The sequence below is a fragment of the Acinonyx jubatus genome, chromosome C1 (genome assembly GCF_027475565.1).
Source record: "Acinonyx jubatus isolate Ajub_Pintada_27869175 chromosome C1, VMU_Ajub_asm_v1.0, whole genome shotgun sequence".
NCBI classification, from domain to species: Eukaryota; Metazoa; Chordata; class Mammalia; order Carnivora; family Felidae; genus Acinonyx; species Acinonyx jubatus.
In genome coordinates this window covers 11,611,852-11,639,733 of record NC_069381.1, presented here as the reverse complement: position 1 = coordinate 11,639,733, position 27,882 = coordinate 11,611,852, and the positions used below count along the sequence as shown (strand labels likewise).

At 59.4% G+C, this 27,882-nt stretch overlaps 1 protein-coding gene across 1 annotated transcript; it reads left to right on the top strand.

The window, feature by feature from the left end:
- Positions 1–152: 152 nt before the first annotated feature.
- Positions 153–27,677, top strand: EPHA2 (EPH receptor A2). Its single transcript, XM_027060312.2, has 17 exons — positions 153–374; positions 4,872–4,939; positions 6,665–7,334; positions 15,380–15,535; positions 15,635–15,967; positions 16,739–16,854; positions 17,562–17,715; positions 18,210–18,309; positions 18,818–18,873; positions 19,075–19,200; positions 19,298–19,483; positions 19,704–19,765; positions 19,867–20,076; positions 20,281–20,430; positions 21,106–21,299; positions 21,906–22,061; positions 26,710–27,677. The coding sequence occupies exons 1-17, from the start codon at positions 290–292 to the stop codon at positions 26,813–26,815; spliced, it is 2,928 nt and encodes a 975-aa protein (XP_026916113.1). The 5' UTR covers positions 153–289; the 3' UTR covers positions 26,816–27,677.
- Positions 27,678–27,882: the final 205 nt, after the last annotated feature.

The following is a 27,882-nucleotide window of genomic DNA, read 5'->3' as shown; positions in this document are numbered from 1 at the left end:
GACCAGAGGGCCCCAAGGTCCTCCCCAAACCCCTTGGGACTCCCCTCCCTTCTTCCCCGGTGCCAGCCCGGCCCCTTTAAAGACATTCCTGAGGGCGTGGCTTCGGTGACGTCACGCGGGGCATGAATGAACAGGAGCCGGTTCTCACCCAACTTCCATTAAGGACTGGGGCTGGAGGCGAGAAGTTGCGCGCGGGCCGCGGGAGCGAGCAGACGGCGAGGCGGGCGTGCGGGCGTGCGGGCGTGCGGGAGCCGGGCGCGGAGGACCGGGCCGGGGGCGAGGAGGCGGCATGGAGCGTCTGGCGCCCCGTGCCTGCCTGGCCCTGCTGTGGGCTTGTGTGCTGGCCGCGGCCGCCGCGGCGCAGGGCAAAGAAGGTGAGTGTGCGCGCGGGGCCGCCCGGGTCCGCAGCAGCCCGGGCGGCCCGACCCCGGGAGCCCGAGCCTCCCGGAGCCCCGCGGGGTGACGCGCGCAACTTTGGAAACCGACCTGGCGCCTCCCAGCCCCGGCGTGCCGGGGTCGGGAGGGCGCGCGCTGCCTTCGCGACGAATCTGGGACCCCAGCCCGGGTTACGGGGCTTCCGGGGACTGTGGGGTTGCGGCCGGGCGCGCGGGGCTCCGAGGCCGCCGAGAAGGGGCCGCGGTGCCGGCCACGCGGTCGCAGCCCGGGCGGCGCCTTCAGGAACGCGTCCCGACGGGGGCGCGAGGGTCCCCTTGGAGAATGGGGTGTCTGAGAGGGTTTCCGCGGGCTCAGTCTCTTGGTGACCTGTCCTCACTCACCCGCTGGGTCCGATTTTGCCGAGAAGCATTCCTGTGGAGGCCCCTCGTTTTGGGGAGGGGGCTCTTTGGCCGGCTAGGAGCCCCCTGCGGAAGCCCCTGCTCCCTGAGGGCTTCTCCACGCCCCCTTTTGCCTCCAGGCGGGCAGGAGAGTGCAGGGGGAGTTTCGGGCCAACCTGCCCACGCAGAACCACCCTGTCTTCCCAACCGGCGTTCCCAGGCTCGGGGGTCAGGTTCGGGGCCACGAGTGCGGACAGGAAGTCCCAAAGTCAAGCGTTCTGAGCTAGGGGTGACTCAGAACGAGGAAATGCGGCAGGTGGGGGCGCGGTCTCTCGAGGTGTGGAGCCGTCACCCCAGGGCCACCGGGGAGTCCGGGCATCCGGGGGTGGGGGACTGAATCACCCACTCCCGCCCCAGCGCTCCCTGAGCGGCGCCGGGTGAGGGGCCCGCAGACTTTGCCCTGGGCGGGGCAGGTGTGTGGATGGGGGCGTTGCCCCTCAGCTAGGGTCGCAGAGAGGATGGGGACTCCCGTCCTTGGCCCAGGACCTTCCTGTCCACCCAGACGAGGCCAGCTTCTCTGTTTTCAACAGTGAGAACACGTTTTTCCCCCCGTCGGCCTGGGCAGAGCGAGGCTTCCGCAGGCTCCAGCAGGGGGAAGTGTAGAGGAAACCCCAGGCCTCTGAGAAGGTTCCTTGAGCCTTGCTTTCTTTTTCTGTCTCCCAGACTGGGGTTGGAGGCTTTGCTTTTCCAAGTTGGGAGGAAAAGAGGCGAGAGCTGGAGCTGGTGGAGGTGGAGTGGGGCAGGGGGTGCATCCTGTCCCAGTTCTTGGATGGGTCCGGGCTCCTGGTCCCAACTTGCAGGAGTGGGTGGCAGGGATTTCTGTGATCCCCAATACTCACCACCCCACCATCACCCTCCAGCTTTTGGTCCTCCCCCTTCTTGGGGAACTGTGCTTGGAGAGAAGGGGAGAGACAGCTGGAATCCCTATAGGCTTTTCTGGAAGGCTGTCCTGGGGGCGAGGGGATTAGGCAGAACCGACACTACCCCAAGCTGCCAAGCTGTGCCTGGAGTCGTCTGGTGCTTGGGCCCCATATTGCCCCCTCCCCAGCCTAGATGACTAGCCACCCACCCCCTCCATGGGATTGACGAGGAAAAGGGTGTGGGCTGGAGGGTCCTGGGATGGGGGAGCATTTTTGCTTAGGCTCCAACAGCCCCTGTGGATGACTCCCTAGGTGTGCCCACGGTGGTGGTGGTGGAGGCAGGCAGTGGTGATGGCCCAGCTGGCAGTTGCTAGTGGGTTTTGTTCTTTGGTTTTCAGGCTGAATGGGGTGGATCTGCCTGGGGCAGATGGGAGTGGGGTGGGCAGAGAGAAAGACCACATGCCCCTTCCACCCTTAATCTAGAAGACCGCTGCTCACATCCCTTCTCCTTTCTCGCCCCCTCCTTGTGGGCAGAGGAGCCGGGATGTATTTGGAGTCCCAGATGGAACCTGTTAGATTCTCAGCAGCCACTGAATCTGTCCTCCTTTTGCAAATGGGGAAACTGAGGGAGGCCCAAGCTGAGCCCTTGCCAGCCAGGGCCCTCTGCACAGAGAGGGTCACATCTGAGCATCTGGCTTTTTGAGCTGCTAGAGCCCAGGGCCCCTTGTGTTGTGGTTTCATGGCCGATTTTCTGAGGAAGCAGAGTCTCTGGGCACAGATGCAGTGGTGCTGATGAGGTGGCTGATGGGAAGGGGGCTGGAGAGTGCCCAGGGGCCCTGGAAAGTCCTTGGCTTGCTTCTGTAATAGCCCAGCTTGCCCTCTGTCCTCTGCCCTTTTTTCTTTTTTCCCCACAGAGGCCCTTCCCTCCCCCTTTTCTTTAGGAAGTAGCTAGTTTTGGTGAAAGAGGGATGCAGGGAGCAGGGGGGTACCTCCAGGTAGTGCTGTGTTTGAGTAAAGAAAGCAATATGGACCCCTAAGGATGACGACTGGAGGCAGAGAAGGGGTGGGGTGAGGGACTGAGGGCTCATGGATGGGCCCTGCCTAACCAGGGCCTCTCAGTGAAGGCTCCAGGGGCGGCCAAAAGGCTCCCAGGCCCCCACCCCTTCCAGGGAACCAGAGCCCTCAGTCCCTGGAAGAGCTTAGGGAGAGAGAGAGAGCCGCACCCTGGCTCCTGTTCCTGTTCCTGGTGATCGGTTCTAGGGAATTTCCTGGGAGGGGGCTATGGCTGGAAGCCCCCAGGGGAGGCCTCCTTCCTGTGTGAAGGCTTCTTTTCTTCTCAGATTGAGCCCCGTGATACTTCTAGAGCCAGGCCTGGGGCTGGAAGGGGAGTGCACTCTGGGAGGGGTGGTGGGGTTCCCTCTGTGCCAGGTTAACCCTTCAGAGCCTGAGAGCTGTGAGCCCCCTCCCTCGGGGGCATGGACTGCAGCTTCCTACCTGTCTGAGGAGGAGGGGATGTGCAGAACTAGGCGGAGGGGCACTTACTGGGGTCCTCCTACCCACCCAGCTGGAGCCAGGAACCCCCAGATCCCTTCCTTTGTAGCCAGAACATTCCATCTGCCAGTGGGGTTAGTGAGTTTTCCAAGCCTGGGCCCTGGGCATGTCCGAACAAATCCGTGCCCCTACCCCACCCCCTCCAGCCACCCTCCTCTATCCCCATAGCCTTGGGACAGGTGCCACATCGGATTTCCTCTTGCCGGTCTGGGCTGCCGGGCCCTTCCTAGAGAGATTTGGCTTGGGTCAGCGGCGGGTGGTGGTGCCTCCCACCAGGGGAGCAAGGCATTCAGACCCCAGGAGAGGATTTCCAAGACCCTCTCTGTCCCCCTCACTCTGTACCCATCCGTGAATCAGGCCATGTCTGTCCCCCGCCTGCCCGGGCTCCACCCTTAGAGTGATTCTTCCAAGTCCTAGTGTTGAGGAATGCTGCCTCTTGAGGCCATATTCTTCATGCTTCAGGGTCCAGAGGAAGTGTGCTCAGTCCCTTCCCCCTTCCACCTGAGGATTCTTACCCTCTGAATCCGGGGACTTTGCATAGGGCTCCATGCCTGAGTTTCCCCAGCGTCCCTGCCCTCTAGGGAGGGTGGCACCGCCTGGAAGCTACCTGGACTTTACTTGGAAATGAAGGTGGGACCGTGCTGGGGTCTTGGGTCATGGCTGCAGCCACTGAGCCTGGCAGAGAGCCAGAGGTGGACTGACAGGTGCTGCCCAAGGGCAGGGCCAGACCTAGGGAAACCCCTGGCTCCAGATGGCTCTCTAGGGACAGCATGGTCCTGGCACCTGATCCCTCTTGGGCCTGGAAGTCCCCTCTAAAGGTTTCCATCTCTGTTCCACCAAACACCCCTGGTAGGGCGGTAGCCAGGGGTCAGAAAGACATGGCAGGCGGACCACTTTCCCAGGGAGGGGACCTTGCCAGCTGTGTGTATCTTGGGCCTCTCCTAGAGGCCCCTGTGGGTTCAGAGCTTTATCCTGCCTGCTCTGTGGCTTTTGTGGTGGGGAGATCAGTTTCCAGACACCCCCGCCATCAGTCCCCCCCTCTCCTGCCTGGAGCTGTTCCCACCTGTTAACAGCCCTCCCTTCTTGGAGTGCCAGGAGACGTGTGTGTACATATGTGTGCGACGTGGCCTGGGTGGGGTTGGGGATGTTTTGTGCTGGGGGTGGGGGGGGATGTGGCAGGAGCAGACATGGGCGCCCCCCAGGCCCACATGCCTGCTGAGGGGCCTTGTTTCAGGAAGCAGACGGGGCGGCGTGGTGTCACTTAACCCGCCCCAGCTCTCTGCCCAGCTGCTGTCCCCCTGCTGGGCTGAGCTCTGTCCTGCTCTGCCCAGCTGGGGGCAGACCGGAGGGGGGTGGTGTAGTTGGAGCTGTGGCCTGGGAGACAGGGGGCCTAGTCCTCACCCAGCCTGTTGCGTAACTTTGACCGGGTCCCGTCCCTTTCCCAGGTCCCTACTTCCCTGTCTGTCGAGGGACAGGTCTTTGGGATATAGTGACCTTGTATAGTGGGGTCTCTTTCTGAGAGCTGAGGAAGCTGTCAAGGCTCCTGGGGGGCTCTCAGCTTTCCCACCATGGCCTGAGCCCTGGAGATGCCCCCGAGCTAACTGGCCCTCCTTCCCATCTCTTCCAGTTGTACTATTGGACTTTGCCGCCGCTAAAGGGGAACTTGGCTGGCTCACGCACCCATATGGCAAAGGGGTAAGCCTTCAAAGTCAAGTAGGGGCACGGGGATGGGGAAAATGAGACCCAGTGAGGATGGGGAAACTGAGACCCAGTGAGGATGGGGTCAGCCTAGATCAAATAGCTCAGCCAGAGATCGAACTCAGGGTCCCGCTTCCCACACCAGGCTCTGCCATCCAGGCTGGGTAGGCTGGGGGTTGGAAGGTAGGGGAGGGACCTGAGAGGCAGAAAGGACTGGGGAGACAGCTGAAGGCCCTCCCAGAGCAGTGGCCCTCGGATGACCCAGTGGGCCGAAGCTCAGAGGACCCCCCACCTAGTTTCCTCTACCTACCTCTTGGGAGGGTAAGGGTTGAAGGTTCCCTATCTTCAAGGTCCCAGCCCAGAAGGTGAGAGGTAAGGGAGAGACAGGGAACAGTGGCTCCCAGGTCCCATAGCCCAGGAAACTGGATCTAGTTCCTTCCTGCTGGGCCTCTCTCCCTTCTCCACCGGCTGTTACTTCCCCTTCCTGCTAGGGGCTGATTTGTTTTGCCTCATCCCCACCCAAGTTTCCTCCCCTCTGTCCTGCCCTACTGTGACCAGGATTGGTGGACAAGACACTGGGATCCTTTTCCCAGCCTTGTGTGATTTTGGGGAAGATACAGCTGCTCTCTGGGCCTCAGTTTCCCCTCTGTGTAATGGGCACTTGCTGAGTTGGTCCGGAGGCCCTGAGCCAGGGAGAAGTATGTTTCTTGGGGGGGGGGGGGGGGGGGTGCCGTTCCCACTGCTGGCCAGCTCTGCGTGAGTCAGGTGCCTATCCCTGGCCACCTTAGCCCTGTGCAGGCCTGAGATGTAGCTCTGTAGATTTCCAGGATCCTAGAATGATACAGATCACCTAATCCAACCCAGTCATTATACAGAGTGGGAACCTGAGGCCCGAGGGCATTCGAGAGGGGCCTTGGGCAGCGTCATATAGTGTGGTCCAGGCCTCTTTCCCCAGCCCCTCTGCTTTTATTCATTCATTCACTTGTTCGTTCAACAAATATTTTCCTGAGCACCTACTCTGTTCCAGGTAGGCCCTGGGGTTACATAAAAGAATTAGATGCAGTCCTTGCCCCAACGAACTCAAGAGTCTAGTCTGGGAGCCAGATGTAGGTATCAGCACGTAGGTTCCAAACGCTGTGATTAAGGGGGTATGGAGACTGAGAGGCAGAGGGGGCACATGGCTCAACCTGAACAGTGGGGCATCATCCTTTGTTTTTGACTTAACCCTTTCCCCTGCCACTCACACCTGTACACACACACACAGTAGATGATGGTGATGATGATGATGGTGACACTGGCTGCCAGTGTGACAGTGCACTTCTTCCCCACACCAGACAACGTGCTTGGCATTTCGTAGACACTCTGTCATCTATCCTCACAGCAATTCTGCGAGGCAGACCTTGTCTCCCTCCTACAGATGCAGACTTTGAGGCTCAGAGAGCTTAAGTGATCCACCTGCGGTCACAGGGGACCCCCCCCCAGACCCCACCCCCGGCTCCCAGTCCATGTAGAGGGACAGGCCGCAGCTCAGCCACTTGCAGCCTGTGAGGACAGACTTGAAGCACCTCTCTGGGCTTCAGTTTCCCACCCCTATGGCGAGAACTATAAAACAGCATCCCGATGCCCCGCTCTGCCTCCTGGGCATTGCCTCCGGGCCTCAGTCTCTCCTCGGGCGCCTGCCCACACTAACCTGTCGCCCCCACCCCCCGCCCCCCTGCGCAGTGGGACCTGATGCAGAACATCATGGACGACATGCCCATCTACATGTACTCTGTGTGCAACGTGGTGGCCGGCGACCAGGACAACTGGCTCCGCACCAACTGGGTGTACCGCGGCGAGGCCGAGCGCATCTTCATCGAGCTCAAGTTCACCGTGCGTGACTGCAACAGCTTCCCGGGGGGGGCCAGCTCCTGCAAGGAGACTTTCAACCTCTACTACGCCGAGTCGGACGTGGACTATGGCACCAACTTCCAGAAGCGCCAGTTCACCAAGATTGACACCATTGCGCCCGACGAGATCACGGTCAGCAGCGACTTCGAGGCCCGCCACGTGAAGCTGAATGTGGAGGAACGCTCCGTGGGCCCGCTTAGCCGCAAGGGCTTCTACCTGGCCTTCCAGGACATTGGCGCCTGCGTGGCGCTGCTCTCCGTCCGCGTCTACTACAAGAAGTGCCCCGAGCTGCTGCAGGGCCTGGCCCGCTTCCCCGAGACCATCGCGGGCTCCGACGCACCCTCCCTGGCCACCGTGGCTGGCACCTGCGTGGACCATGCCGTGGTGCCACCTGGGGGCGAAGAGCCCCGCATGCACTGCGCGGTGGATGGCGAGTGGCTGGTGCCCATCGGTCAGTGCCTGTGCCAGGAGGGCTACGAGAAGGTGGAGGATGCCTGCCAGGGTGAGTGACGGTACAGGGGTGGCAGGAAAAGGGGCTGCTGGGGTGGGGGCTGTGGTCCTGGCTTCTAGTGTCGGCTCTGGAACTGTGAGATCCTGGTAAGGTCATCCCTGCTCGGACTCTGACCTGCGGAGGGGTCTGTTAGTGGAAATCACAAGAGCCTTCCTGGTCTTCAGTTTCCTTATTTATGGTTGGGTTCACTCATTCACTGAGAAGGGACACACTGAAAAACAGGAGACTATGGAAGGTTATGAGCAAGGATTCGAGGACAAGAATGCCTGGGTTCAAATCCCAGCTCTACGTTTAGCTGTGTGACTTTAAGTCAGCTTCTTAACCTCTCTGTGCCTGGTTTCCTCATCTGTACAGCAGAGACAAACATAGTGCCCACCTTGTAGGGTGCTTATGATAATCAAATGACTTAATGCTCGTAAAGTGCTTAGGTCAGTGCCTGACACGTAAGTGCTTTTAAGCGTGGTTGTTATTTTTGATTCATCCCACAAGTATAATTTAAATATCTACTATATACCAGTGCTGTGGACCCATGATGCAGTCTCTGGACCTCGTTCCATCCCTGTTAACTCACTGCATGACCTTAGGCAAGTCACTTAACCTGTCTGGGTCTCAGGCCGCTCTCTCGTACACGGGGTGAGGGAATTGGACCCAGGATTCCGTCCCCTGGCTGCACATGAACCACCTGGGGAGTTTTTGGAAAACGTGTGCCTTGAGGTAAGAGTGGAAGGGAAGTGTGAGATCTGACGTTCCCCAGGGCCACGGTCCCAGGTTCTCCTGATGAATCTTCTACTGCTGACAAATGGAACCCAGAAAGGGGCCAATTGTACTGGACTCTGTCTGGGAACGGGGCCTGGGCATTTGTGAGCTCACATCAGGAGGCTGTGGCTTGGCATGGCCAGGGCCTGTGACAGCGGAAATCTCTACAGCAACGTGGAATTTTTTTCAATGGGTGACTTTTTCTAGAAATGGCTGTGGGGCAGGGCATTTGTGGAATGCAGGCCAACCTTTGGAAGGCCAGCTCATCCTCTCTCTCTGGGAATTTCTTTGCTGAGATAAGCGGGGTGTTGAGAAATTGGGGTTTAGTTGCCTGTAGTTATACGTACCCACTGGGTGATCTTGGGTAAATCTCTCTTCATCTCTGGCCTAGAATAGGAAGGCTTTTTACTTGTTTTTTTAGCTACAGATCCTGCAACACACGAAGTAGGTTGAAATGTCGGAGGAGACTGAAGCCTTTTCTGATCGGCTCCCTTTGCCTCTTAAAAGCCTCAGAACCTTGCTTAACACGCTCTGTAAGCCCCTGGATAAGAAGTTCCTTTTCTGGCCATAAGCCTGTGCCTTAGTCTCTGCTCTGGCCCTTCCTGTCACCCCAGTGTCCTCCCAGCTCCCCTCTGCTGTCTGAGTCTCTCTTCCTTAGGCGGCCCCGGCTTTAGGTGACCTCGAGTGCACACTCCCAGTTTCAGACAATGACTGCGGGGTGGGGGGGCCCCGAGGCAGCCCAGTGGGTCGAGCAGGCTCCTCCCACATGACATCCTCACACAAGAATGCGGGGGTGGGGGTGGGGGTGAGGGGCAGCTGAAAACTTTCCACAGGCTGGTGATTCAGGCCCTGCAGAGATAAGTGGACATTGGGGTTGGGGGTGTTCTTTCCAGCAAGGCGGGGGGCAGCCTTCCTTCCCCTAGAGGCAGGGGGTCAGGGTTCTGGCAGGCTTTGTTCGTGAAGAGCTGGATGGGCCCTGGGTAGGGAGGACTGGTTTCCACGAGCAAATCTTTGACTTTCCTGGTGGATCCTTCTCAACCGTGAGCTGCCCGGAGTCCTGGATTTTCTTCCTTGAGATCCCTCTACCACAATTAAAATTCCCTTCAGTGTGGTCCAGGGGCCACCGTGTGGCTGGGAACCCCCAGCCTGGCTGCTCTTTATCCCTGCGGATGTTCTCAGCAGCCCCTGACCATGATGCCAGTGGAGAGAAAAACAGTGACTCCTGTAGACAAGTGATCTTCACCGGCAGGTGTGAGCTAGGCGAGCACTTTATCCGAACACTTGCTCAGTCCGGCCCACCTTGAGGAGGCTGAGGCTCAGAGAGGCAAAGAGACTTGTCTGGAGTCACACAGCTAAGGCGTGTAGTCGTATCAGGATTTGAATCCAGGTGATGCTGCAGCTCCCGGGCCGGAGGATGGGCCGGGAAATGGGGCGGGAAATGACCAGTTCCTTTGGAATCCCTGACTCAGCTCCTGGCCAGGGGACAAGCTCTCCGGGTAGTCCCTGGATGGCGGGTCCTGGCACAGGAGGGAGGGTGACCGGGGGCTGTTACTAAGCACACTGAAGGAGAAACAGAGGCAGGTGCAGGGCCCGCCCTCCCTGCCTGGCCCTCCACAGCGCCGTGGACCCAGATTCTCCCACTGGGGCTTTTACTGATGACAGATGGAGTCCAGAGAGGGGTGTGGATTCCCTGAGGTCACTGAGCACCTGGCCCAGGTCATCTTCAGAGTTCGCTCCTTTTCAGGGTTCTTTCCCCAGGAAGCTTGGCACTCAGGAAAGAGTTAAATGGACAACGGCAGGGAGGCACCTCCCAGGTGCTGTGATCGGACAGGTGGGCACACTGCCCGGAGAGCTTTCTGAGCTATGTCAGGAATGAGCCAGCTTCACTCCGGTCCCCCGCCTGCCCCCAGCCCTGCCCGGGGTGGGGGTGGGGGGGGGACAGCGGAGTCGCTCAGGCTGACCGTCATCTCCCCCGGGGCGGCTTTGTCTCTCCTTCCTGTGCTGGCATCGGCAGCCGAGCTGCTGGGGCCCTGCCTGGCGCCTTGGCCGTGGGCACTGCCGGCCAGGTGAGCAGGTGGCCAGCGGCCTTGGCCAAAGGCTCAGCCTAGCAGCTGGGAGGCCAGAACTGGAGGTGGGCACCGTGAGGAATTCCTTCTTTGGAGGCTCCTGCTCCTTCAAGGGGCCCGGCCCCCTGGGGATGTCTCCTGTCTAGTTTCCCTGTCACCCGGTTCGTAGGGACACCCCAGTCCGGGCACCAGGCTGAGCGTTTCACATGGTTTCCTTCAGTCTTCACAAGCCCAGAAAGGCTGAGGACTTTAGCTCCATTTTATAGATGAGGAAACTGAAGCCCAGAGAGAGGAGACAGTGACTAGTGACCAAAAGAGCTGGCAGCTGGCATGAGGAGGGCAGTGTACTGTGCCCAGCTCGCTGCCCCTGGCATGTGTCCTACCCATAAACGACATGAACTTGGCAAGTCCCCTCTGGGCCTCATTCTCCCCATCTGTAAAATGGGTGGGTTGGACCCCTGCCGATCTAGTGATCAGGGTCCACCTCCTGTGACTTTCTACTGAAAGCCTAAGAACCTGGATTGCTCAGGCAAGCTGTTGACTGGGTGACCTCACCTCGTGCAGCAAGGATCAGGGTCCTAGTGCTGGCGTCCTGAGTGGCCCAGGCCTAGTGGGGTGGGGGTGGGGGGCCCAAAGAGGAAGGGAAGGCATCCTCTGGGCAGGGGATGGCTCTAGTTACGGTGGTCTTTGGGTAGGGTGGCCCCAGGCTGTGTCAGGGGCTGTTGGCAGAAGCCCTGCTTAGTCAGGACATGACTGATCCTCAGGCTGGCGGCTCTGTGAGCTGTTGACTCTTGGGCACGTCCCCTTCCTGGGGAGTGCCACCGGGCCTGATTTCTGCGGTTTCCTCTGGCCTGCTGGGTGGGAGCCACGGATGGGATGGAATGGGATGGCCGCTCCCCACCTCTGTGCCCTGCCTGCCCCGCCCTCAGCTCACACAGGGGGCAAATTCACACCCCGGCAGCTCAGTGGGGCGGCCCCTCCCTCCCTCTCCGGAGGTAAGTGGGTCCCCTGAACGGAAGGAAGGAGGCAGGGAAAGCAAACAGAAGATAAAAGGCTGGTGGTGGGGAGACAGCAGGAGGCGGAGGCTGGCGGTGGGGGGAAGCCAGGCTTATCTCTGGCACGGTGGAGGAATGTGCCTGAAGATAATTCTCCAGGGTGTGTGTGAAAGGGGCAAGGTGCTCGCCACGGGGACATCCCCACATGGGGCTGCCAGAGCCTGCTGGGGAGTGAGAAGCCACCGGGGTCTGGGGCCTGGGGCCGACATTTCCCCTGGACGTTTCCCCGTTTCCCCTCGTCGGCAGGGTCGATGACTCCTGGGTCACCATTTGCTGCCCGTCAGGGCAGGAGACAAAGTCCACGCGCTTTCCCCCTGAGCCTCGGGGAGGTGACTGGCCCCAGGTGAATTGCCACTATGACCTCTTGACCCCGTGACCTCGCCACTACCAGTTTGGGAGGTGGTTGGGCCTGGGGGGAGGGGCTCTGCCAGGGGCTAGATTTGCGTCACTCCAGAGGGTGTGTGTTCCTAAGTCACTCCACGCTGCCATCTGAGAGGCGGGCACTGGGAACTGGAAAAACCGGGGTGCCGCTCTGGGCGCAGCCACCGTGCCCCAGTTCCCCTGCTCGGTGGGGCCCGGGCCTGCCAGGCAACCTGCACCAGAGAAGCTCTCCATAGGTGTGCGTGCCAAGGCCGGGCTCTGGCGCCGGGCGGGTGGGCATCCTGGTGCGCCATCCCTGCAGGGCCTCTGAGGGCACTGCAACCCTACTCACTTCCGTGGCGAGTGTTTAACGTACACGTCCTAGGCTTTGCCATCTTCGCGCGTTCATTCGCTCATTCGCCTATATCCATCCGGTCAACGGACGTTAGCTGAACACCTACTGCGTGCCAGACCCGGGGCCGGGCCATGGGACGCATAGAAATGGGACTCTGTACCTGGTCTCCAGGAGCTGCCGGTCTCAGAGAAGTTCCTCATGTGAGCAGAAATCATTTCAAACGGAGCACGAAAGCCAGGCTGTGAATTCCCCTGAAGCAGAAAGTGTTTATCTCTCTCACTATCGTATCCCAGATTGTGCCAGACACATAGGAAGTGCCCAACTTCTATTTGGTAAACAGAAGATTGAGTAATAGATGCCCTAATGGGGCAGATGAGGGCCAGAAGTTGGGCAGTCTGGGATGGCTGTGGAGAGGCGCTCAAGCTGGGTATTGAGGGATGCATAGGAGTTCCCCGGTTGGCTAAGGGACCATGGGTGTTTGTGTATGTGCGAACACCCAGTGCGTGACCCCGTCCCCACTTGCGTGTCCAGAATGCCAGGAAATCTAACCAAGTCAGAAAGACGCGGGGGCTTGTTGGTTGGCGTCCTCCATGCAGATTCTGGGGCGCCCCCAAGCACGGGCACACCCTCCAGGGCCCCCGAGGACAGCCCCTCGTAGTTGTGCGGCTGGAGGAGGGGGCAGCACATTCCCGTCAGGCAAGTACTTGCCCTGTCGATGCTGCCTCTCCACTGTATTATCTAGCATATCCACAGCGGAAATCTCTCCAAATTCCCTCTTTCCTGCCGGCAGCAGTCTGGCCACCCCCGGGCTCTGGGGCCAAAGAATGGAAGCTGACTCTTCCCCCCACCCTCCACCTTCCTCCTCTTGGCACAGGGCTGGGGGCGCTGGGGAGCAACCGCCCGGTGCGGAGTGGGGGCACGGGGTGGGGAGGGGGGGGTTGCAGGTGGCTAACACCTTCTGGGTAGAACCAAGCCTGAGCTGTGGGGGTTTGTGGGCCCCTCCCCAGCCTGAGGGCCTGGGCCGGAAGGTGTGATGGTCGTTCTAGGGGCCCCTGAACATCCCCACTCCATTGGGCCCAGACACCTGGAGCCAGTACTTACCCAGCGCACAGGCCCCTCCAGGGACGAGTCAGGGCACTTGGGGGAGTGAAATCCCAGCATAAAATGGCCCAGCTCTCTGGAATTTCAGTTTTACTTGAACATTTGGGGGAGGAGAGAGCTATTTTTGTGATGTAACAGATACATAAGGAGGAATGCAAAACGCACGTGGATTTCTGAAGTACAGTAGGAGGCTTGGTTCCCCAGCCAACACTCCGGGCTCGATTCTACCTTTCCTTTGCATTGGCCATTATTGTGCCCAGGCTGAGAAAAGAGCTTTGTCAGGGAGGTGCCCCCCCCCCCCCCCGCTGCCCCCGTCGCCCCCCAATCTGCTACCCTCAGCTGCTCTGAAATTAGTCTTGGGATTTTCTGGCTGTTGAAGCGGGTCAGGACTCATCTCCTGTCTCTTCGGGCTCCTTTTAGAAATGTTGATTTCTCTTTGTGCTAAATCAAGATGTTTGTGGGAGGAGAGGGGCTCAAAGTCGAGCGTCCTGGGTGTAGGTTTTGGTTTCGTGTCTTAGGAGCTTGTTGACCTTGGACACGTGGTCTTGCCTCTCTGGGCATCAGACTCCTCTCCCCGAAAGTGGCATGAATGATACGGGGCGCCAGTTTAACAGGCTGGAGTGTCAGATGCTTGCTGGGCCCAGGAGCGGCACACAGTAGGTGCTCAATCAGCGGTCCCTGCTAGTGACTGGGGCTCCGGGCTCTGCAAGAGCGGGAGTTGGGTCCCGGGCCCCCTCTGTCCTTGACGAGCCCCCTGCTCTGCGGCCTGCGCCCTTTCAGGGCCCGGGCTGGGGTTCTGACGTGACAGCACGTGGAGGAATGGGCTGCCAGCGTGCCCTTGGAGTCCTGTCCCCTGACTCCCAGTCCTACTCCCCTCCTCCTCTCACACAGGGAACGGGACAAGGAGGGAGACTCTGCCCAAGAATTTTCTTGACAGTGCGGATCTGACCGTGCCATTTTGCTCTCTACATCAAACCTTCAGTCCTTCAGTGGCACTCATTGTCCCTAGGATAAAGTCCTGGCTCCTTGGCCTGGCATTAAAGGCCTTTCTCAATCTGGCCCCTGGAAACCTGTCAGCCTTAATGCCTCCTGCCCCCACTCGTACTTTCTGTGTTTTCTGTGTTAGTCCTGCTCTTTCTCGGCCTGACCCTCCTCCAACACTCCTGCCCCACTGAACTCCTACTCAGCCTCTAAGCCCCAGCTGAACTGTCCCCACTCTGACTCCTCAGACCTTAGCTCTTGCCCACCCCAATGGCAGACATTATCGTGTGTTCCTGTCCCCTGAGTTCAGGGGCTTTGTCTCATCTCGGGGTTCGTGCCACAGAACAAAGAACGTGGCACTAAGGTGGGAGGTGTCTCAGGACATTGTCTGCAGAATAAGCTGGAAGGAGGTACAGTCATGGTAGGGCTGTAGAAGAGGTTGTAGGAGAGGGTGATCCCACCCCACCCTGGCCACTTGAGCAGCTGCCTAAGCCCTGGGCAGCCCTGGAGAGTGGGCCTTGTGTCTGGGCAGCTTCCTGCCTAGGAAGCCAGGAGGGGGCTTGGGGCAGGAGCAGGACAGGCTGGTGGGAGGAAGAAGCCTCTGGAGTCAGGTGCCTGAGCCCTTAGCCGGCCTGGCCAGGACAGGACCCTCCCCCCAGGGGGAGGAAAAGCTGCTTCCTGGCGGCCCTCGTGAGTGGCGGAAATGACTCGATCCTGGAGGCAGCTCCACGGAAGATGCCGGGGGAGGGGGGGAAGGAGGGGACCGGCCTTTCCTGCTTCCTGGTGGGCCAGCCCCGGAACAGGAAGGCAGTCGGGTCCTGGGGTGGGGGAACACCTGCAGGGGTGGCATCCTGAGCGGGTGTGCCTGGCTGATCAGCTGAGATGGTGGTGAGAGTCCGTCAACAAGCACCAACGGTGTGGATGTAGTTACTGCCCTGGGCAGCTTGAACCTTAGGTGGGGACCCATCAGGCTGGTGGTCTGCACGGATCAAAGGAGAGGAGGCAGGCGGGCAGCGCGCTCTGTCCGGGGCCGAGCCAGGTGTGAGGTCGGATTCTCCGGAAGCCGAAAGGGGAGACGGAAGCCTTGAACGCCAGGCTCAGGTGTGCCCCTTGTTTCAAGAGCAGGTGGGGAGGGCGCGGAGGTTCGGAGCACAGGGGCGAGGCACTCGTTGTAATTTTAATTTAATTGTTTTAAAATTTAAATCCAAGTTGGTTAACACGCAGTGTAACAATCACAAGATGTTTCTCCAGAGAGAAAACAGGCCCACAGGGGTGTGTTTAGCAACTTGCACAGGGTCCCCTGGCAAGGTCCCACTAGAGAAGCCGCTGAGGGGGTGAACTGTCTCTCCCTGTGTCTGCCAGCCTGCTCCCCTGGATTCTTCAAGTCCGAGGTGTCCGAGAGCCCCTGTCTGAAGTGCCCCGTGCACACCCTGCTGTCCCCCGAGGGGGCCACCTTCTGTGAGTGCGAGGAAGGCTACTTCCGGGCACCGCAGGACCTGCTGTCGATGCCCTGCACTCGTGAGTCTTGCAGCGGGTCGGGGAGGTTGGCCGGGGGGCGCGTGGCGTGCCGGTTGACACGTCCAGGCTCCCGGGGCCTGAACTCTGCCCTCTGTGCAGGCCCGCCCTCCGCCCCGCACTACCTCACGGCTGTGGGCATGGGCGCCAAAGTGGAGCTGCGCTGGACGCCCCCCCAGGACAGCGGGGGCCGTGAGGACATCATCTACAGCGTCACCTGTGAACAGTGCTGGCCCGAGTCCGGCGAGTGCGGGCCCTGCGAGGCCAGCGTGCGCTACTCTGAGCCGCCGCACGCGCTGACCCGCACCAGCGTGATCGTCAGTGACCTGGAGCCGCACATGAACTACACCTTCGCGGTAGAGGCCCGCAACGGTGTCTCGGGCCTGGTGGCCAGCCGCAGCTTCCGCACTGCCAGTGTCAGCATCAACCAGACAGGTGAGGGCTGGCCCGGCTGTGCCTCTGAGGCCATCCGGGATGCGGGCGGGGCTTCCGGAGGGTGGCCACCCAGGGTGCAGCTGTGTCCGGAGACGGGCAGCAGCAGGTGGTTAAAGTCATAGTCTGTGGGGTTGCTTCCGAGCTCTGTGACCTCTCTGGGCCTCAGTTTCCTCACCTGTAAAATGGGAGTAGTAAGAATAGAGTTATTGAGAGGATTCAATAAACTGTTATATATGAGGCTCTTAGAACAGTGCCCCGTCCACAGACAGGTTATACCAAGAGTCCCCTGTCGCTTTACTTTATTATTTACGCACTCGTAAATATTCGTAGGGCACCCCGAATGTGCCAGCCCACGGGATCCAGCGCCTGCGGCTCTGTGCTCTGGGGCTGGAAGTTAAGAATCCCAGCTGGGGGGGGGAGGGGGGCACCTGGGTGGCTCAGTCCGTTAAGCGTCCAACTTCAGCTCAAGGTCATGATCTCACGGCTTGTGGGTTCGAGCCCCATGTGGGGCTCTGTGCTGATGGCTCAGAGCCTGGAGCCGGCTTCGGATTCTGTGTCTCCCTCTCTCTGACCCCTCCCCCGTTCACGCTCTGTCTCTCTCTGTCTCAAAAATAAATACACATTACAAAAATTAAAAAAGAAAAACATAGAAAAAGAAAAGAAAAGCCCTGAAAGAACCAGGGCTGTGGGTGAGACTGGGTCTGGGTGCACTCACCCCCCTGCCCCCCACCAGCTCCTCACACCCTTCCCCCCTGCCACCGTCCTGCCCAGAGCCCCCCAAGGTGAAGCTGGAGGGCCGCAGCACCACCTCGCTGAGTGTCTCCTGGAGCATCCCCCCACCACAACAGAGCCGTGTGTGGAAATATGAGGTCACCTACCGCAAGAAGGTAACTCGAAGGGTCGGGGCTGGGCTGCAGGCAGGGGGACTGGCTGGTCAGAGGTGCTTATCACATCCTGCACATGGGGACACTGCGGCCGGGGGTTTTCCCAGCAGTCACCTCTCCCAGGCCAGCACAGCAGAGTGTTGGGGGAGAGAAGACACAGTGCGCTGGAATTTTCAGGAGAGAGAGTCGGGATGCAGGCAAAAACCTGGTCTTGGGGGTGCCTGGGAGGCTCAGTCGGTTAAGTGTGTGACTTCGGCTCAGGTCATGATCTCACGGCTCGTGGGTTCGAGCCCCGCGTTGGGCTCTGGACTGACAGCTCGGAGCCTGGAGCCCGCTTCGGATGCTGTGTCTCCCTCTCTCTGCTCCTCCCTGCTCATTCTCTCCCTCCCTCTCTCTCTCTCTCTCTCTCTCTCTCTCATAAATAAATGAACATTAAAATAATTTTTTTTAAAAGGCTGGTCTTTAAAAAAGCCTGACCCAACCTGGTCAGACAGACCTAGGTGTGAGTTTTGGGTCGTGCACCTGCTGGCTATAACCTTGTGTGACTCACTTCGTTTCTCTGAGCCTCGGTTTCCTCATCTGTAAGAAGAGTGTCGAGTGTGCTAGAGAAAGTGAGCCTCCTTGCTAGGCTGGGCTGGGAGTGGTCTCTGGCGGGCCGATACCCCTGCCCTGCCCTCATCATCGGCCCCTCTCTCCGTGGCCACCCCCAGGGGGACTCCAACAGCTACAACGTGCGCCGCACCGAGGGCTTCTCCGTGACCCTGGACGACCTGGCTCCGGATACCACCTACCTGGTCCAGGTGCAGGCGCTGACGCAGGAAGGCCAGGGGGCCGGCAGCAAGATTCATGAGTTCCAGACGTTGTGTGAGTTGGGTACCGGGAACGTGGGCCCTGAAACAGAACAGGTGGGACATCTGGGAGGAGGAAACGGATCAGAGAACTTAGCAATGCCCCCCTCCTGGTCAGCCTGGGCCTGGGATAGCCCTGTGTGGGGGTCAGCCCCAAGTCTGGGGAAGGGGCGGAATTGAGGGCTGGGGGCGGGGGACCAAGGACGTGCATTCAGGGCAGTATTGTGAGAAGGAGGGACGTAGGGTCCGGCATTGGCAGACTCGGTTCAAATCCCGTGTCACCGAGAGAGTCCCACACACCTGGAAAACTTACTGTTTTCCCTGGGGAGGACCTATCATTTGCCATCTATGAAATGGGAATAAATATTCTCATGCACCGTCACAAGTAAAAGCATCCAGCACATGTCTCGGGTCCCTCAAGTGGCCTTTGGGTGCAAATCCAAATCCACGGCATTGCCGTGATTTGGAGCGTGGGGGACTCCCTTGACATCAGCTGGTTTTCCCTGACAGCCACGGAAGGATCTGGCAACATGGCGGTGATTGGTGGTGTGGTTGTTGGCGTTATCTTGCTTCTGGTGCTAGCAGGAATCGGCGTCTTCATCCATCGCAGGTTAGTTGGAGCCCCGCCCGGGCTTCGCAAGGGCTGAGGTGGGACGCAGAGGGGGCGGGAACCTCAGTTTCCTGTCTGGAAAGTGGGGCTGATGGTAATCGAATCCCTGCCTCCTGGGGGCTGTGAAGAGGCAGGCAGCCGTAAAGGGCCCAGCACAGCGCCTGGCACGCCGCAGGAGCTCAGGACGTGGCGGTTGTTATCTTTGCTCTCGGTAGTAACGGTGTGTCCACACTTCCCCTGGACACGCAGGCAGGAAGCTCTGGGAGCTCTAATGAGGAAAGCCCTCATTGTGGCCACTTAAGGGGCCATTATGGGGCGTAGATCCCAAGGAGCGAGCCCTGCTTGCTTGCTCATTTCCTCCCCGCCTCTCCCGCTGCCTTCCCTGCACCCTCTGCCTGCTGAGCGGAGTGCTGAGCTCACCAAGCGCCCAGAGGGGAGCAGGAGGCTCCTGGCCAGAGCAGGTCGCTGACCTCCCTGTGTGTTTGGTTCTCCGGGGGGGTTCTCTCAGGAGGAAGAGCCTGCGGACCCGCCAGTCCTCCGAGGACGTTTACTTCTCCAAGTCAGGTGAGAGGCAGCACCCCTCCATGCCCCACCCCGCCATCCCCGAGCTCTGTGGTGGAGAAGGGGACAGCCTTGCAACCAGGGCTCTGCAGTGGGCGGCTCAAAGGGGCGCGGCCAGGAGCTCGGTGGTCACGTGGCCTCCTCCCCTTCCACTTGGGTGACCCCTCCCCAAACTGTGACCCCGCCCCTCCTGCTCCCTTCCAGAACAACTAAAGCCCCTAAAGACGTACGTGGACCCCCACACATACGAGGACCCCAACCAGGCTGTGCTCAAGTTCACCACTGAGATCCATCCATCCTGTGTCACGCGGCAGAAGGTGATCGGAGCAGGTGAGTGCGGCGCCCCAGCAGAGGGGCCTGGGACCCGGTTGGGAGCGCCTGATTCCCCGGGCTGACGGGGTGCTCCTCCCACCTTGTCTTCCTTCAGGGGAGTTTGGGGAGGTGTACAAGGGGACACTGAAGGCGTCGGGGAAGAAGGAGGTGCCCGTGGCCATCAAGACGCTGAAAGCCGGCTACACAGAGAAGCAGCGGGTGGACTTCCTGAGCGAGGCCAGCATCATGGGCCAGTTCAGCCACCACAACATCATCCGCCTGGAGGGTGTCGTCTCCAAATGTGAGGGCTGGCACCAGGCTGGAGACGGGAAACCCCCCCTACCCCCCCCACCCCCCCCCCCCGCCCCGCCCCGCCCCGGGCCGGACCACCCATGGCAGGGGTGGAAAGGGGCTCCTACCAAACAGGGGCTCGGTCCGTAGCTGTGCCCACCCCCACCCCCAGCGGTGCCCCCTGTCCACGACTCTGGCCACCCCCTCAAACCTGTGTCCACCCTCTGCAGATAAGCCCATGATGATCATCACTGAATACATGGAGAACGGGGCCCTGGACAAGTTCCTTCGGGTGAGGATGTGGGTTGGGGTAGGTGGGGGGTCCAGGGCTGGTGTGCCCGGGGTGCCCCGGGGGGCTCGGGGGCTGGTGGCTGAGGGCCTGTCCTCTGGCAGGAGAAGGACGGCGAGTTCAGCGTGCTGCAGCTGGTGGGTATGCTGCGGGGCATCGCGGCCGGCATGAAGTACCTCGCCAACATGAACTACGTCCACCGCGACCTGGCCGCCCGCAACATCCTCGTCAACAGCAACCTGGTGTGCAAGGTGTCTGACTTTGGCCTGTCCCGTGTGCTGGAAGATGACCCCGAGGCCACCTACACCACCAGCGTAAGTGCTGGGGCCGCTGTCGTCCCCGGGGATGAAGGGCTCGAGGGCGAAGCAGCCTTCACTCTGGGCACCTGGGCACAGCCCTCAGGAGGCGAGAACACCCTAGGGAGCGTGGAGGAGGGGCCCTGACTAAATCTGGCCTGGCTGCCAGAGTCCTGGGGCTGGCCAGAGGGGCAGTAGTGACCGGGCCTGGGTCTCCCACAGGGTGGCAAGATTCCCATCCGCTGGACGGCCCCGGAGGCCATTTCGTACCGCAAGTTCACCTCGGCCAGCGACGTGTGGAGCTATGGCATCGTCATGTGGGAGGTGATGACCTATGGCGAGCGGCCCTACTGGGAGCTGTCAAACCATGAGGTAGGCCCCCTCGCCCTGCCCGCCCTCTCCTGAGCCGAACTGAAACCCTTTGCCTGTTTCTGAACTCCAGCGGCTGGGCAGAGAAGAATTTTGGGGGCTAATCTTCGTCTGGTGCATTCAGTAAATGTTTATTGAGGGCCTAGTATGTGTCAGGCCTTGTGCTGGGCTCTAGGCCCAGTCCCTGATTATAGTCAGTGGAAGGACAAGGAAACAAGCCGATGGAGGGGTGGGGGGGAGGGTGTCTGCATTCCTGCGTGTGTGCACCCACGTGTGCATGTGATATATGCATTTGTGTGTGTGTGCGTGCACATGCCTGGTGCCTCACGCAGCCTGGAGGCTGAGATACGGAAGGGGAAGGAGGCGTGTCTAGCTCCTAGCTGAAGGAGTGTCTCCTATAGATGTCCCGAGACTGGAGGGAGGCTGGCTTCATCCTGGGGCGCCCTGGAGGCTGCAGGGTCAGGAGCCCCTTCCTCCGTGGAGCTCTGGAGACAGAACCTTAGCACTAGCCCTCTGTACCTCTGAAAGTTGTGGTCTGAGTCAAGAAAGGAGGCTCATCCCCTCTGTTTCTGGGGCTCCCCTTCCCTACTCTGCCCACCTGCATGTACGGGGCCTTCTCGGGGACCCTGCCCAGATCTGGCACCTGTGAAGGCACGCCTGACCATCCTGCCTTCCCAGGTGATGAAGGCCATCAACGAAGGCTTCCGGCTCCCCACCCCCATGGACTGCCCCTCCGCCATCTACCAGCTCATGATGCAGTGCTGGCAGCAGGAACGCGCCCGCCGCCCCAAGTTCGCTGACATCGTCAGCATCCTCGACAAGCTCATCCGAGCTCCCGACTCCCTCAAGACCCTGGCTGATTTTGACCCCCGGTTAGTTCCATATCCTCTGTGCATGGCGGCCCCTACTTTTGACTCCTGAGCCGCTTCACTGCAGCGGCCGGCCAGGGCTAGCGGACAGGGGGCTCGGCACTTACACGGGGGCTTTACTTACACCGGACAGGGGCTCAGGTAATGCTAATGGACGCCATCGACATATATGGGAAATGTGTTGGGCAGTGTGCGCCGTGCCGAACATGTTTTAACTCATTCAAACAACCGATGAGATGGGTCCTGTAATTATCCGCCTTTTGTTGATGAGGAAGCTGAGACAGGGCGATTAAGTGTTTTATGTGCTGGCAGGTGGCCAGGCTGGGGCTGTGCCCCCAGGAACCTGAATCTTAACATTTCATTATTTTGTGGTTATTGGTGGTGGCGTTGCCAGCGGGGGTAGAGGGGGGCAGCAGGAGCCGTGAATGCTGAGGGCTCGCGCCGCGCCAGCCCGTCTCCCTGAACCCTGCCTGATCTGGCTTCCCCGTTGCCCAGGTAAGGAAACTGAGGCATGGGGCAGCTGGGCGAATTGCCCAGGTTTAGGGAGCAGCAGGCTTGGAGCCTGGATGCGGCAGTCCCTCACTGGCAGGTGGGTGCTTCCTGTTGCAGCGTGTCTATCCGGCTGCCCAGCACCAGTGGCTCAGAGGGCGTGCCCTTTCGCACGGTGTCCGAGTGGCTCGAATCCATCAAGATGCAGCAGTACACAGAGCACTTCCTGGCGGCCGGCTACACCGCCATCGAGAAGGTGGTGCAGATGACCAATGAGTGAGTCTGGCCTCCCCCCCCCCCCTTCTCCCCACCTCCCCGCCGCTCCCCCTTACTCTCTCTTTCTCTCTTGGGGGAGAGAGGCTTCACAGGAAGGGCAGAACCAGGCCGGCAGCCAGCAGTTCTGGGCACTCGTTCCTGGCTACCCCCCCCCCCCCCGTCTTCCTGCATCTTTTTTTTCCAGAATGGGAAAATAATAGTAATTGTAATAAGAGCAGTGTTTATCGAGGGCTGACTATGCGCCAGCTGTGAGCCTGAGCACTTTGAATCCGTGTGCATGCTAGCTCGGCAGGTGGGTCTTGTCAATGTTCCCGCCAGACACGTGAGAAAAGGGGGTGCAGAGAACGGCAGTGACTTGCCCAGGGTCCCATGGCCACTAGGGGAGCAGCAGGATTCCAGCCCTGGCCAGTCAGGGCCCAGAGCTCAGGGAGCACGGAGGTCATTCGTGGAGAAACTGAGGTTCAGAGAGGTTACGTGGCCCACTTCAGGGCACAGGGTCTGTAGCTGAGAATCTGGGGGAAAGAAAGGCTTGTCTTCACAGCTGGTGTCTCCTTGAATTTCCTGATTGCCTTGTGAGTAGATGTTACTACTTCCCCCATTTAGCAGGTGCAGAAACCGAGGCTGCCAGGTTATGTAGCTTGCCTAAGGTCACACAGCCAGGTAGGGGCAGCATTCCTGCCCAGGATGCCGAAAAGAAACGGGCAGAGCCCTTGGACTTCACGTCTCCCCAGGTGGTTGACTCTGGGCCTGCAGTCCAGCCTGACAAGAAGTGCCAGTTGCCCCGGCCCTGGCTCAGGGCACAGCCCTGTGTCAGGCCGCCCTGTGGGAGCTCTGCTTTCCCCTCCAACATCCGGGAACTTTCCCGGCATGGCCTTGGCTCGGACACCTCTTCCTGCCCCGGCGGGGAGAAGATATTATCCTCTTAGCCTTTTGTGCCTCCAAAAATAGCAGTAGGTCCCAATAGCCCAGCTCGTAGAGGGTCCAAGGTCAGGGCCGGAATGGGCCCTGGGGCTGGGAGGTTTTGGGAATCACACGGAGGGGTCAATCTGGGCCTCCCACAGTTCGGGGTCACAGAAGTTCTGGGATCTGGGCCTGAGCAGGAATATTCTCCAGGGGCTTTGAAGACCGCTCAGCTGGGCTGCTGATGGCTGGTCAAAGCTTCTTCAACCAGGCCACGGCCCATCCCAGGGGACGGGGAATCAGACAGGGACAGAGCTGGCCGGGGGGAGGCCTGGAGACGAGGAGAGAGGAGACGGGTCCCAGGAGATTTTTGTTGCCAGCCAGCGGCAGGGTCCCAAGCTCGGGCTGTGCAGTCACACTTTGGCTTCAGGCCCCACATCTGCCGCTTCCTCGCAGGGGACCTTGGTCAAATTAGGGTCCATCTTTGGGCCTTGGTTTGCATTTCCCTGCTGTACAGATTGCATGGGTGCAGTTCAGGTGATAGCACATGGCACCCCGTAGGGGCTTAATCCACATCACTCTCCTCTCTCCTCCACCCCCTCGCTTTCCGCCTGAAGCCTGTGGGCAAATGCCAGGGTTCCTGGGCCCCCTCCTGGACCAGCCCCTTTGCCCCTCCAGGGGCTCCCACCAGGGACAGCACAGATTCTCTGGTGGGTGAGCAGAGCTGAGGGCAAGGTGAAGTGCTTACAGGAAACACATGTTCTTAGAAGCTTCCCGAAATAGCCCGGGGTGCTCCTTGGCCAATTCCTTTCCCACGAGCAGGGACAGGGCTATCTTGGATGGAGGGAGGCTGTGTGTATGTGTGTGTGTGCATGTGTGCTGTGTTTTGAAAGGCCTGAATAAAGGCAGGAAGTCATTCCATGCTCCCTCCTCCTCCCACCAGCTCGGTGGTGCTCACAGCTCAGGCCTGTGTGACTCACCACCACTGCCTCCTTCTTGATTTCAAATAAATGAAATGAATGGGGATCTTAGAGCACTTTTTTTACCCTGAGGGTTGTGTCTACACATGCCGTGAGTCCTGGTGGGAGGCAGTGAGCTGGTCTCAGAACTCAGCACTTTCCCCGATGGGGTCGGGGTTTAGGCTCCAGTGTCCCTTCCCTACCCCACTCTGCTCCCTCCCAAGGAGCTGGCTGCGGCGGCCACCTTTTCTCAGATCGAGCGTCCACCACACTATCTTGGAGTTGCTCGAGGGTCTAGCTAGACTAGTGGTTCTACACGTCTTTTGAGGAACTAAGGAAGTAGGGGACGTTGTGCCCCAGGAAAACGCCCTGTCCCGTGTCTGGGGTGACACAATACAGCTTTCTGTGACGGAGGCACAGGCTGATGGGGCTTATGGTCTCTTCGTGCCCTCAGCGTGGCCTTGTGCCGACGGACTGTTTGCTGAGGCCACGGATCATTCACATGCGAGGCTCCAGGAGCCCTCTCTCACTCTTTGTGGCCAGGCCAGCACACAGTAGGCAGGGGAGGTGTGGCCTTTGAATTTCCCAGGACCAGGTTGGGCTTGAGAGACCTCAGAGGAGAGGTAGCCCCCGTCACGTGTCTCCCTACCCCCATGATGAGAGTCGATGGGAATGGCAAGAGGGAGACTGAGGCTGAGGCAGGAACAGGCTTGGGATGGTCTACAAAGGCCACAGGCATCAGCGGGTCATCTTTTGTGTCTCTGGTTAGCAAATGAGGCAGGGAAGGTATCGGGGTCTCTTTTGTGTTGAAAGAGGACGGAGCTGGGGTGGGTGGCTCAGGAGCGTCTCACCAAAGCTTCCCATTTTACATATAAAGAAACTGAGACCCAAAGACAGGACAGGACCTGCTCAAGGCTTTGATGAAGTCTGGGACTAGAATTTGGCCTCTTGCCTCCCAGCCCAGGGTTTTTGTTCCCAGGTGGGTCTCGGGAACAACCTCCGCTCCCACCCTGTCAGATTAACTACACCGATTTGGGAGAGGGGCTCAGGGTGGCCCGGGGAACTGGCTCCGTGTCCCCCAAAGCAGCCATTCATTCATTCAGTAGGTACTCCTTGAGGACCTACTGTGTACCAGGCCTGTCCTGGAGCCCAGAGGGCTAGGTCTCTGTCGGAACCCTCCGCGTGCTCACATAAGCCCCTGATTCTTCAACCATACGTCAGGGTCTTTGGGACTCTATAAAATGTAGACTCCCTGCCCCACCTGGAGAACTTCAAGGCCGGTGAGTCTGGAGTTAGGCCCGGGATCCTGCCTTTTTAGTAAGTGCCTCCTTCCCGGGTGATCCAAGTGCTTCCCTGGGAGCACACTTTGAGACCGATAGGTGTGGGGAAAGCAGCGCTGCGTTTTCAGCACCCTTAGCTGTTTCGGTCAGAATGGCCCGCGGTGCTTGGTCAGGACGTTCTTCCAGGTGTCGGACTTCTGGCCTTCCTGCCATGGTGGGAGCAGCCAGCCCCTGTTGGAGGTCCGTGAGCCACCCTCCCCGCGCCCCTGGGTCTGCCCTTCCCCGCTCAGCACTTCTCTGAGGTCTCCCAGAGCCTGTGGGAAAGTCATGTCTCCGGAATTGCAAACAGGAGCTCGCACCATATAATTAGTTTCATTTACAGCCAGGAGACGGCCCATAAAAACCTGGGTGTTTTCATGGGTTTGGGCTGGTGGGTGCGGGTGGTGGAGGAGAAAAGTCCCAGAGTGAGCAATAAACATCCTGCTCCAGGGCTCCTGGGAGCATAAGTGGTTTTATAAGAGGATGGAGAGGCATGGAAAGGGGGGCAGGAGGGGGCTGTGGGCTCCTGGGCACGTCTTTCCATCTGGCACCCATGCCGCTTTTCCCCCTCTCTGCCACCAGTTTCTGGGGTCTGCCAGCCTTCGGCTAGGTACTCATCCCATTTTACAGGTGAGGAAATTGAGGTTCCTAAAGGGAATACACCTGCCTCAGTGCGACCTGGTCACCTGACTGGTGACCCGCAAGCCCCTCCCATTGGGAGCCGGCAGAACTTTAACCTTCGAGGTCCCGCTGGGAGCGGTTCCTGAGTTCTTCCTCAGTTGTTAGCAGTGGGCACCCGGAGGGAGTGGAGGTGAAATAAAGCGGTGGCTGGGAAGAGACCTTGGGGGGAGAGCTTTGAGTAACACCCCTAGAGGGTCCCTGCCCCCTGCCCCCACTCCCCTGCAACTGATGATGGTGTCGGTGCTGCCTGGGGAAGAGGACAGACCCAGAGTCTGGTTTGCGGCTTGTTCAATTTCCAGCTCTTTCCGCCTCCCAGCTGTGTGACTTCACCTCTCCGAGTCTCAGTTTTCTAATCTGCAAAATGGAGATGTAAAGAGCACCTGCTGTACAGATCATTGTGCAAATTTGATTGGGGGGGGGAAGCTTCTAGAGTTGGTGCTTCTGTTCTTTATGGGTACTTAAGTTTATTTATTTATTTTGGGGGGCAGGGGCAGGGAGAGAGAGAATCCCAAGCAGGCTCTGGGCTGTCCGCACAGAGCCTGACGTGGGGCTCGAACTCACCAGCCGTGAGATCAAGACCTGAGCCGAAATCAAGAGTCGGACGCTTAACTGGCAGAGCCCCACAGATGCCCCCAGAATCAGGGCTTCTATTGCTTTCTTAACTTTGTCGATGTTAGTGAGCTTTCGGGATGTAGAACCTCCCGTCAGGCCTCTGCCCCCTCCGTGCCCCCGTCTTCTCCCCTACCTCTCCCCAGCCAGCCCCTAACTCCCTCCCTTCCTCACCCACAGCGACATCAAGAGGATTGGGGTGCGGCTGCCCGGCCACCAGAAACGCATCGCCTACAGCCTGCTGGGACTCAAGGACCAGGTGAACACAGTGGGGATCCCCATCTGAGCCCCAGCCGGCCTCGAACCCCCTCGGCCAAGAATACTTGAAGAAATGGAGTGGCCTCTCGGCCTGCTCTGCACTGGGCCACCAGGGACCTTATTTATTTTTAGTTATTCCATATGGATGCCACCCTGAGGCCTCTGCTGGGGGGGTTGGTGGTCTTGGACGACACCTTGGCCTAAACTGAGGAGACGCTCAGGGACGCCGAGCTGGGGGCCTGTTCATCTACGAAGGACAGACTGCCAAGCACTTAGCAGGCACCCCCATGGCCCCAGCACCCCCTGGGGCAGGAGCCCCGCCAAGGCATTCAGACAGACACACAGGACATTTCCAAACTGACCTCCCCTTTGCTGTCTTGGGAGGTGGAGGGGAGGGGTAGCCTGTGCCCATGTGAACAGGGTACCTCAAGTCCCACCCACGAATGAGAATCAGACAGCCAGCAAACTCAGCTGGGCAAGACCCACGGTGGTTCCCCTGTCCCTCTGGTGCCTTCCTCAGCCCCCCAGGCCCTGTCCTCAGCCCCAACGGGCCAAATCTTGCTTCCCCGGGGCCCTCGCAGGATGCTTGGTTGTGTTGAGGTTTTTTTTAAATATATATTTTATATTTTGTGGAGAGTATGTGTGTGTGGCAGGGGGCCTGGCCAGGGCTGGGGACAGACGATGGCCTGTGTCAGACATTCCCAGGCTGGGGGCCGGTCCATCCGGTCTCCCTCCCCTTTAGACAGCATTCACTACTCTGTCAGTGTTAACGATTTTGTTTTGTTGGGTATTTTTTTTCGAACCTTAATTTATTATTATTTTTTTTATATTTATTGTTAGGAAACGACTTATTTCTGCTCTGGAATAAAGTTGCAGATGGTTCAAACTGATCTCGGTTTTGAGTCTTTGGGGGGAGCCGTGGGGGCGGAGAGGCCTTCCGTGTTGGAAGCTGGGGGTGGAGAGTTCACTCTGAGCACTTAAACAGAGCTTCTTGTCCAAGGCACACGCCGTGAAAGTGTGGGAGTGGGGGTGGGTGGGAGGTGGGCAGGGGGCCAGGGAGCAGGGAGCTGGCCCTGCCGAGCCTGGCCTCCACGC